The 11,734-nt window shown below is 37.8% G+C and overlaps 1 protein-coding gene across 1 annotated transcript in view; it reads left to right on the top strand.

The window, feature by feature from the left end:
• Positions 1–27: 27 nt before the first annotated feature.
• The window catches only part of MTBP (MDM2 binding protein), a gene marked incomplete at both ends in the record, with an annotated part of 35,739 nt that continues 24,032 nt past the window's right edge, over positions 28–11,734 (top strand). Inside the window, 11 exons of the mRNA XM_082014634.1 lie at positions 28–103; positions 581–661; positions 2,781–2,854; positions 2,955–3,100; positions 3,593–3,651; positions 4,563–4,707; positions 6,230–6,347; positions 6,922–7,056; positions 7,846–7,940; positions 8,724–8,796; positions 10,355–10,472. Of these exons, the coding sequence (XP_081870760.1) occupies positions 28–103; positions 581–661; positions 2,781–2,854; positions 2,955–3,100; positions 3,593–3,651; positions 4,563–4,707; positions 6,230–6,347; positions 6,922–7,056; positions 7,846–7,940; positions 8,724–8,796; positions 10,355–10,472 (1,120 nt within the window). The remainder of the gene's footprint in view (positions 104–580; positions 662–2,780; positions 2,855–2,954; positions 3,101–3,592; positions 3,652–4,562; positions 4,708–6,229; positions 6,348–6,921; positions 7,057–7,845; positions 7,941–8,723; positions 8,797–10,354; positions 10,473–11,734) is intronic.

The raw sequence follows: 11,734 nt of genomic DNA, 5'->3' as shown, positions 1-11,734 counted from the left end.
GGCAGCGGCTCCGTCCCCGACCAGGCTATGGACCGCTACGTCCTGCTCCTGAGCTGGGGGCAGCTCAGGGCCGAGGGTGCCGCAGCAGGCGACCCCGCAGCAGGTGCGGCCGTGAGAGGCCGGGCCGGCGGGCGGGAGGCTGGGCGGGCGAATGGAGGCCGCGCCGGGTGGGCAGCCGCCTGCCGCGGGGCCCTCCCCAGCTCACCCAGCGAGGGCTTTTCTTCGCCGTCGCTGGTCTCGGGTCTGCGCCCGTGCGGGCTTTTCTGGATCCTGCCTCGTTAAAACCCCGTTTTGATTTCAGTCTAGAAGTCTTTAATGTCTTAAACCTTCAGGAGTTTAGGGGGCTTTGTGTTTTATTGCGACACTGCTATATAAGTCCGTAGAGCATTCCTCAGACGGGTACTACTTTAACGAGAATTTTACAAAATTTGCCTTTTTAAACTCTTGCAAATCTGTAGTTGACTTTTAAAAAAAAAACAACCAACCACTCAAATTCTAATATTAAACTGAACTTTCTTTGCAAGAAAGCAAGACTTAACTTCTGTAATTAAGTAGTTTTAAGAATATCTTTTTTTTTCAGCTGGGGCTGCTTCAGACGTTTATCAGCTTCTGAAAGCAAGCTGTAACTCATCTATAAATGCAGATGTGAGCACCCTTCCAGGTAAATATAGTAATGTACAGTAAGGTAAGGCAAATGTTATGGCCTAGGCACATGTTATTTTCTCTCTAAAATGGACACAGATGGATTTGATGGGTAGACTGTTGGGTGGATGAGGAATTGGTTGGATGGTCACATCCAGAGAGTCATCAGTCAATGGCTCAATGTCCAGGTGGAGATGGGTGACAAGTGGTATCCCTCAGTGGTCCATATTGGGACCAATACTCTTTAATATCTTTAATATTTTATTCAATGCCATAGGCAGTGGGATGGAGTGCACCCTCGGCAAGTTTGCAGATGACACCAAGCGGAGGGTGCGTTTGACACGCACTGAGGGACAGGATGCCATCCAGAGGAACCTGGACAAGCTCATGAGGTTCAACAAGGCCAAGTGCAGGGTCTTGCACCTGGATTGAGGCAACCCCCGGTATCAGTACAGGCTGGGAGATGAAGGGATTGAGAGCAACCCTGCCAAGAAGGACTTGTGGGTCCTGGTGGATGAAAAGCTGGACATGAGCTGGCAATGTGCGCTTGCAGCCCAGGACAACCACATCCTGGGCTGCATCCAAAGCAATGTGGCCAGCAGGGTGAGGGAGGTGATTCTGCCCCTCTGCTGTACTCTGGTGAGACCTCCACCTGGAGTCCTGCGTCCAGCTCTGGAGCCCTCAGCACAGGGGAGACGTGGACCTGTTGGAGTGAGTCCAGAGGAGGGCCACAAAAATGATCAGAGGGATGGAACACGTCTTCTGTGAGGACAGGCTGAGAGAGTTGGTGTTGTTCAGGCTGGAGAAGAGAAGACTCCGGGGAGACCTTACTGCAGCCTTCCAGCACTTCAAGGGAGTTTAGAAGAAAGATGGGGACACACTTTTTAGCAGGGCAAGGGGTAATGGTTTTAAACTAAAAGAGGGTAGATTTCAGCTAGATATAAGGAAGAAGTTTTTGACAGTGAGGGTGGTGAAACCCTGGCACAGGTTGCCAAGAGAGGTAGTAGATGCCCTATCCCTGGCAACTTTCAAGGTCAAGTTGTATGAGGCTCTGAGCAACCTGATCAAGTTGAAGATGTCCCTGCTCATTGCAGGGGAATTGGACTAGATGATCTTTAAAGGTCCCTTCCAACCCAAAGTATGGTATGATTCTATGATCTAAGTGAAACAAGTGAGAAAGTTAATGAAACCAGCTTCTGCAGTATGCTAAACCTGCACACAGGACTGTTCCTGCTGCTACTATTCCTGTGATGTCATTTCAATTGATGTCACTTCAGCAGCTGAGGTGTTAGGAGGTGATTAAATAGATTAGACACAAGAAGTGAAAGACAACGGGTTTGAAAGATTGACAAATTTCAATCCATTTTAGCAAAGAAGAGTAGGGAAGGGGTTGTTTCTCCCATCGGTGGGCAGCTTGATATTTTCTGTAATCCTATGAACTCTTCTGATTTTTTTTCAGTGGAAGCAGTATTTGTCTGTTGGGTAGCAATTCAGAATCCTACTCCATGAATATTTATTAAATCATTTTATCATTTTAAAATAGATTTCTGAAGATCTGCTTCAGTACTTTTAGGGATTGGGTGTTGGAGGTTTTTTTTGTTTTTTAATATGCTTTCTTAATTCTTGATTTGGATAATCTCATGTTGAGCTGCTAAGGCTCGTCTGGTCACAGCTGTCATGTAATTCTGATTCATGTAGGGAAACCACTATATGCTGTTAAAATTAATGAAGATGGGAATGTTAAGCTGTTTGCAACTTCTGTGATTTTTCTTGCATACAAATGTTGAGAGAGTATCTCATTTTGTGAACTGAATAAACCGTATTTATGACAGTTGTGATTTAGTTCAGGTATGATACAACTTTGCAAATGGAGAGCAGTATTGCCCAGAATGGAGAAGAGGTCAAAGATTTTCTTACTCATTGACAGTCAGCGGGTCAGTAATAGACACTTTCCAAGACACTCACCTACACTTTAATATGTTTAGACCTGAATTATGATGCCAAAGGACAGTAGAACTTAAGTCATTATGGCACATAAATGACTCGCGTACAGTCTTTCCACAGAGATGCTCATTATAATTGGCAGAACAGATTGTAATGGATTGATTATTTTCAATAATTGTTTTATCCCTTTGCAGCATGTTCAGTGGCTGGTATTCCAGGTGTAAAGAAATGGTATTTTGCGAGTCATGTTATATGTGGTTATTATCAGGTGAGACATCTTTTTTTTCAGAATATAAGTTCCTCAGCTGTCTGCCTGTCTCTAGTGCAAGTTAAAACTGTGATGTTCAAAATTCTTTTTGCTTGATTAGTTCTGCAGTTCTGACTGGGAGGAAATAAATTTTGACACACAGAAAAACGAAGACTCTCTCCAAAGAAGTATTGACGAATGCCTGGGAGCCATACAAAATTTTGAGGAAGATGACAATAACAGTAGAGAGTCACTGTTTATGACTGAGTATGGACGCTATTATTTTTATTGAAAGTATAGTGATCTGACATTTAACAGTAATAACCCAAGGGAATCAAGAAAATTTAACAAGTAAAAGTTATTACCAAAGCAACAGTTAACTGTGAACAATTCTATACTACTACTGAAAAGAATTCTATTTCATTTAACATAGCTTTAATTTTTTTAGCTACAGATCATTTTTGTAGAGTAACTGAACAGTTTCCTAATAGCTGACAGTTATATATACAGAAAGAAGTTTCTTACTAATCCATCTTGAATCCTACTTCCACTTTTACTGCAGATTGTTTTGAAATAATTTGGCCTACTTCTGCCTCAGTAAAAAGGGAGATAAGTATATCTCGTTGCCTATGTATGTTTGTGCAGAATTTTAAAGATATAAGATACTTATAACTAATGAATACTACCTGATGTAACTTTTTTGTTTCTAAATTACTTTATTCATATTTTGTTTCCAACCATGTTTCTGTTCATTTTTAGTATCTATGATGAAGCTGCAGAAAGTCTGCATCAGTTAGCTGATAAACTGCCTGCCCCAGGTAATCTCTCTTTAAAAAGCCATCTCATTTGAGCTTTATCTTGTTAATTATTACTGTGGAAACTCTGCTGGTAAAATCATAGTCAAATGAAAAAATTCAGAGGATGTCAGTTTGTTAATTTAATTAACTTGTATGCAGCTCTTGCAAGTAGTTTAAGGAACTTGAGCGTGATTGGCATTCAGATCAGCTTACATTTTGCTGCGTGTTTTTCTGGAAGACTGTGTTTCAGTAGAGTTTAAGGTAGCTATTTATATAATTAATTTTTCCATCTGAAATGTCTTAAGTAGTAATAGACTGTAAGCAATATGAAATTCAACATGCAACCACAGGAAGTTTTTTTTATGAAGAAAATTGAAGGTGTTCACATCAGGCTTACATCTGACTTGCCAGCTGATGGCTTGTGGATGGAAGCCAAGAAGCTGTGAAGAAACATAGATCAGAAATATGGGACACAGTTTTTATAAACCAGAGATGCATATCACCTTCTATGCTAGGGTTACGTGATGTTGCAGTAGTTGAGTTGGGATAGCAATGGAACTGAACGCAGAAAGCATGAGAAATAGGCAGTTCAGGGTTGTTAAAAGGAGGAAAATGGCATAGCATAGTTGTACTGGAGACATGGATATAGGACTCTAATCTGTCAAATACAGTGCTGAGTGAGAGAGGAGAAAGGTATAGAGCTTCTGTAACTGAGGGAATGCCAAAATATTTAACTTTATTTTGTGTTAAATCTAAGAGGAGCAGCCAGAGATGAACTAAAATGTGTGAAAAGTGTTTCAAATCTTGCTGAGGTTACTGAAAGTTACTCTTTAAGCCATTTCAGTGCAGTCAGTGGTAATCAGTCTATCTGTAAATGACTGGACCATTCACTGAATAATGGTACTTTGAGTCGTATGTAACTGTTTTTATAGGCAGAGCAATGGTTGATGTAATACTGCAAGCAGTTGAACGAGATGGACCCAAGTTAAAAGATTGCTTACCTGCTATTGGTGCCCTGAAACACCTGAGGGAATGGCACTCTGCACAAATCACCATCGCAGCGAATGACTCTAAAGGGTATGCTCTTTATTTTAGGTCTACAAACAAGGTCACTCTTGTTTTGTGTTAGTATATGTTGGTGTTTTATTTTAAAGCATTTTATTTGAAAATAAAACACTGTAGAGTCTCTAGTACTTTACATCTGTACTTTGAAAATACATGATTTGTGTTCCATTATTGTTTGAGGGGAGGAATTACTCATGCTAACTTGTTCTAAATACATGCCCTAACCAGAGGGGCAGGCAAAAAAGCAAGCCCTCTGTTGTACCTGTTTCTATGAGAGCAGAAAGTAATATATTTTGGTTTTCACTTTCCATCACTAGTGGCTTCAGTGTGCATTCTATCACCTTTCAGGTGTATTCTATCTTTTGAAGATTTACTATGCTACACAATAACTTGGATTGATGATAGTTTTCCAGTTTTTTTTAAATGAATGTATAACTCTATTGGTTTTACTTTACATTTTATATTACCTTTGATACTACATTTAAGGGGAGAAAAAAGTGTGTCTGATTTCCTTCTTGAAAAATGGCATATAAAGGATCAGTTACTTCCTGTATGCTTCTGAAGAGTCTTAACACTAACACTATTAATGCGGTTTGAAATTAAGTCCAGTAATTTCCTTACTGTCCTCCTCTAATTGATGTAAGTAGGCCTTGATATGTCTCAATATAAACTACAGTAGTTGTTTTTTCTGTGCAGTAAATTATTGTGCTGGTATTTAATAACTTGGCACTCCCCCCTCCACACCCAAAAGATTCAAATTTGCTTCTTAGAATATATGGGTTAAGCTTAATTCTAACTTAACAAAACTGTTTAAAATTAAAAAGTTGAATGCGTTATACCTACTATATAGTACTTCCTAAGGTATACAGAGGAAGATAAACTAATTGCAGTGACTTCCGTGAACACTTGAGCTCAGTGCTCATGGATATCTTCCTGTGCATGCAGCTTTTGACTGAATAAAATTTTTCTGCTGCCTTTTATGTAAAATGAGGCCATTTGGGCACACAGTTTCTCTGATGAAAGTTCTGTCATTTTTTCTGTTCTGTTGATGGTGCTGATTGTCTTAGCAGGCAGACTGCCAGTAGGACCCACAGATACTGGCTGTTCTCTTCCTCTGTTGATGTTGAATTTGGGTAATAGGTGTTCTGCAGTCGTACCGCTACTTACAAGGCTAACTTTAAACTGTCTAGATGGACCAGTGATAGCCCCAGTGATGGCTACCAGGCTTTGCTCCGGCTTCTAGCACCCAACCTTGCTGTGGTATGCCTGCAGCTTGCTGTTCCTGGTGTTACTTGATTATTGACAAAGTTCCTTGTTGTCACGTTCATGGAGGATATGAACAACTTCCCTCACAGAGCCTGCACCAGCAATTCTATAACATACTGTACTTTGTGAATGTAAAGCTATATATGTCTGTGTAACGTACACAAGACTATACAGCGCTAAGAGAGGGTGGGTAAATTCAGTCAAATTGCACTGCATGTTAATTTGTAATACTAAATTCAGTAAGATTAATTCTTCCTTATTTTTACAGTACCTGGCAAAAGATTGCAGACTATCTATCAGCAGACTTTGTATCTTCAGATAATGTCATGAATATTATTGATTTAAAAGAACTCTGGAGGGGAAATATTCAGATATGGGAAAGAAAGGTAAAATAACTTTTTTCAGCTAAGGTTATTTTTTTAAAGCATCTGTGTACATCATTTAAAGCATGCATTGTACAATGCATTTTATGCTTTAAGCCAAATTTGATTTTTGCAATGCGATTCCAAGAGGTAATGTGCAACATATCTGGGTGGGTGGGGGAACAACTTGCTTTTTAGCATGATGAAAGGATAAATGAGATCAGGCATCAAGATCTGAATTTAAGAAGTCCAGATGGTCTCCTCTGAAACATTTGCCTTAGAACTTCTTGTTCAAAATTGGATTGTTTTGTGTCTATCACAAATCATTATCATGTAATTCTAAGTCATTGTTGCAATCATGTCTAGTCTTTCTGCAAAGACTGGTATCTTTGTGACTGTGAAAGACACTGTTTACGTTTTCAGTGTTAAGGTTTTGGATATAGTAGTTGGTTACACCTGAGTCTAATATTTTTGCCTAGTTTTACAGGTCTGCTGGAAACAAATGTAATACTAATTGTTTAATAATACATATAACTGGCTGAAGAGAAATAAATTTTCTCTCTCTTTTGAAACATTTATTGTCTCTCTTCTTTTCCAGTTTGGATCAGAAGTTAAGTTTCCAGAATTTTGTATGAAGAGCACTTCAGCAAAGACATTCAGCACTTCACATTTAAGTTCTTGCTTTGCTGTTAAAAAGGAGCAACAATTGAAGAACACTGATGCTTTGCCAGAGGCAAGTATTACTCTTGATCTTTCTTTGAGCCACTAGAATTAATCTGGTTTACTTTCCTGGGAAAATTAGTAATTGGGGAAACCTTATTCAGAATTGAAAATTACACATAAAAGTAATGATTGCATAAGATTGAGGAATACTGCTTCTGTTCATTGTGTTCTCAAAACAGGTCCTTAAAATTTCATCTGTTTGCTCTGAGGAACGCGATACCAAAACTTTTTTAAGTAGATATTGAGACTTTTTTCGATCTTAATGCTCAAAATATGTAATTTATTTGTGAATTCTTTATCTTTTCTGCTTCATTTTGAAAGGGTGGGTTTGGTTTTTTCGAAATTGCTGTTGCTGTTTCATGTTTTCCACTGGAAGTAGATGTTTAATGGGAACTCCAGAATCATATTTGTTGATGAAAACAGAAATGAGTGTTCATGAAAACTGGTATCAGTTAAGAGATTATTAATTTAATTGTTAAAATATGTACATTTTGGATTGCATTTGTCTGTTCCTGGTAGATTTTATTTTTCTTTGAATTTGGATAAGAGTTACAACCCATTTGATGCAATTGTTGACATTCTAGGAAGTAAGTTTTATTAAACAGAATTAAATACCATCCTTGTTTTTTATACACTTATGTTTAATATAACATTGTGATATGTTTTTCTCTTTATATTCTCTTATACCTCTTTCAGATGTACTTGCAAGGCAAATGCCTCTAGCAAAACACTTGAGGAAGTTCTACTGAGATAACATCATATATAGTGTTACAGATATTTTATTTGACCTCTTTTTCAGGTTTTTCATTACTATGGTCCTGCACTAGAATTTTTACAGTTAGTAGTGCTCTCTGATCTACCCTCCTTTTTTATATCGGATCTGGAATTTGAACTGTATCCTTTTTAAGGATAAACTACTAATAGCAAGGTCGATAGCAGAAAGAAAAAATCAGGATCTATCCATGCAAGCAACTCATGAGGATTCGCAAGGACTCGTTCCATTCTAGGCTGCCAAAATGGTCATAGTGGTTCTTCACAACTGGAGTTTTTTATGTTGAAATTTAAATTACACCTGCAATAACCAACTATTTTTTGTACTATTGCATGTGTATTTTATCTGTCAATGTGTATGCTATTTCTTGGGAAAGAATAGAGAAATATTTACTGGTGTTTCAGTTTAAAAAAACCCCAGGCCTTACTCCTTGATGTATATAGTGTGCTTTGCAATATAGAAACATTTTTCCACAAATCATGTTTTTATTGTGTAGGTACAAAATCTGTGGCAAGGTATGGCCACATACTTTTTTTTTTTTTGTCTTCAGTTGTGTATGCTACAGAAGTCTCAAAGTGTATTCATATTGGTTTTAAATTTATGTACTTTTGGTACTAGCTTTGGTGTTAACAATAGTAGCTATATAAGCCTGCCAGGTTTTTGAATATATTATTATCTGTTTATGCCTGCCTGTATTGAAGGTGTCAGTGGTGTATTTCATCATATAACATTTCCAAGCGTGCCACTTTACCTGGACAGATGAGTTTCATATATTTTGTGGCACTGGCGTATCCAATAATATACACTTGGAATCCTTATTTGAATTATGATGGAAACATGATTTATAAAATAGAGATACATACAATTCTTTGTGAAGATGAGATTCCTTAAACTGTTCTGTTCAGGACCCTGGCAAGAAGGAGTATCAAGGAGACATCTAAACTGCTTTTGGACCAGATTTCTTCTCTTTCTGGGAAGGTAAATCTTCTTTTTATTTAGGCTTAGCAGAAAAATAAAGATATGTACACTGCTCGTAAAAGATACAATAATAATATTCTTTAACCTAGTCTCTGTGTAAACTCCTTCAATATTTAGTTCTGAAGCAAATTTGGCTTTTTAAAGGTGCATGCTATACAGGTCCTGAAAATTTGTAAGCACATTGAACGTTTTTCTCTTAGATAAGTTTCAATCTCCTAAAACATATTGCTACTTTTAATACTATCCTGACAGGTAATTTATGTGCTATAATAATTCAACTTTTTTTAGCAAAAGACAGGTATTATGTGCAACTTAGAAAATGTATCTAGCTAGTCTGAAGAGGTAAGCTTTTTTATTTTGCATGTGCATACTCTCCTTTTCCATTCTGATTTTGGATAAAAAGACCTCTTGAAACATTTACAAGCCTATGAGATTTTTTTTTTTTCCCCCTTGGAATGATAGTATGATTACTCATAGCCACAATATTAGTTTGAAAATGTTTTTCCTGAATTTTAAAGTAATGTTTGCTGGTTTAGGAAAGTTTTCTAGTGTGTATAAAATAAATCTGATACAATTATAATGGGTAACTTGTGTTCTTTATTTACTGTGGAGTTAGTGTTCCATTATCCAGCTGTATGTTTAATCTTCAGCTTCTTATTTAGGTTTTTAGTAACTTTTTTCTCCCCTGCCACTCCATTCTCCATTATGCTTAGTCAGAAGGAAGTAATTTTTCCAATGCTGTACCAGAAGTATCTTTTGGAATAGTTTTTTATTGATAGATATCCCAGGTAATTTTAATTTTACATGGGGATACTGAACATTTGGTCAAATATCTTTTACAGTCTAAGAGCTTGCATTTCTACTAGCTCTTTTAAAGAAAAAGCCAAACTTGTTCAAACACATTCTTAGGCTACTTTTTAGAGTCTGCACATGTTCAACTGAGTATCTTTTAAAGATAACAATTTCTTGTAGAGTTTTCTTTCAGTCTATTACTGGAAATACTACACATTTGTAGGTTTTTCTAATAGCTGTAAAAGCATTGTTTTATTGCTTCAGTATTCAAATACTTGTGCATTTTTTCTATTACTGCTTATTGGCCTGAAATTTATGTAGAGACATAAACATAGTCCTGTATCTGATTATTGGAAAAGGATAATATGTAGGGAGGAAAAAAATTACATGTTTTTCAAAGGAGTGCAAAGTCGCTGATGCCAACTATATCTTTGAATTCTTTTCATTCTGGATACTACTCTACAGAAGTGTTTTCTAGCCCAATTATTGAAAGACTTGTAATAGGTAACATACACCATTTTATGCATGAAATAGAAATTCAGCAGTTAATAATCTCTCAACTGGAGCAAAAAATAAGCACAATTTTTACAGCTTCTGTGTCAAATGATGTTCTATCTCAACTGATATGAATGAAGGAAGAGTGGGGTAAAGATGTTTTTCTTCAGTTGAAGTACATTTGAAATAATACCAAATCAGGAGCTCAAGAATGAAACATAAAATAGGTTTCAGTAATATTGCATGCATTGTATTTACTCTCATTCTTTAGGTGGGAGCTTTATTTACGTTGTCATGTAATGTAAGCAGTGTAGCGATCCCATCCCCTGCCCAGCTGAGTGCCAAGAAATGGAAGGACTTTATGGCTAGGAAGCCCAAGGTCATTACTGGTAGGTAAAGGAAAGATGACTGCAGGTATATTTTGTTGTGGTTCTATCTATATGCATATCTATATATACAGTGGGTTTTTTCTGTATGTTTGTTTTTTTCTCCAGTGAAATTAAGTCAGTGATTGTCATCTTCATTGACATAAAAAGTTTTGGTGAATGTGAGTACAGCTATATGGACTTATCGTAGAGGAAAATTGAAAATAACATCATGGCGAGCTTTAGGGAAACAATGCATCTCCTTTAAACCATTTTGGTCTCCTGTCTGTCAGCTAAGATCCAGCTTCCACTCGCCTTTCTAAGGTGATTGTACAGTCCGTGGGCAAAGAGGTTTGCTTCCACAGAGGGAAATCCAGTGTGCTTCACTTAAGTGCTTCCCTTCTCACTTAGGCATTTCCAGAGGTTTTTCAGTGCACTTGGGTTTAATTTCAAGCTCTTCCCAGGAAACTACAGAACAGCAGGAAGTGCTGGATGCCTCCATTCACCTGAGAGCCAGTGTGCTTAACTGAGAGCCAATGTGCTTAACGGGTGATTGAGAATAGGCTCCTGCTTCCTTCTGGGGCTGTACGGGTGGCCGCTGACGACTCTTACACAGTGTGCTAATGATTCAAAGTTTTATTCAGGAAGTGAGAGAACAGAATCGGCGCAGATGAAGACTGGGAGGAGTTTCTCAGTCAGCCAGTATTTTAGGTAAGAATATACAGCATGCTGCCCTGTAAGTGGAGGCATTGTACAAGTAGTGACTGTGAGGTTCGTAGGGACCAGAAACATCAGGCTAAAAGGAGCTTGGTGATAGCCCAGTGCTTAAAGTACTTGCCTAGGATAAGATGTAGGATTCCGACTTCTTATGTGATTTTGCTGTTTATACAGAGGTCTAATGATATAATTCATACAGATTCCAAGGAAGAGCGACTTCTGTTGCCTGCTAAAGGTAGTGTTTGTAAAGAAGTATGCAGATGAGGAAGGCTGACAAAAGACTGATGTTCTTTCAGGTTTTGGGATAGGCAAAAAATTGAGAGGTAGTAGGAATAGCTGTATAACAGGGCAAGAAGCTTAATTCTCATGAGTGGGTGCTTTCAGTATATAGATTCAAAATTATCTCTGCATGTTTGGCAGTGGTAGAGCAGAGAGCATATAATTATAGGGATGATCATGGCAGCAGCATTTACACTGTATTGGAGAGATACTACTAATGCATTCAAGTGAGCACAAGATCCCTGAGGATCCTTCTTTGCCCTGTAATCCAGTGGAAGGGTTTTGTACAA

This window comes from Phaethon aethereus, assembly GCF_964289735.1.
Source record: "Phaethon aethereus genome assembly, chromosome: 2".
Taxonomy (NCBI): domain Eukaryota; kingdom Metazoa; phylum Chordata; class Aves; order Phaethontiformes; family Phaethontidae; genus Phaethon; species Phaethon aethereus.
This window is presented reverse-complemented; position numbering and strand designations above follow the sequence as displayed.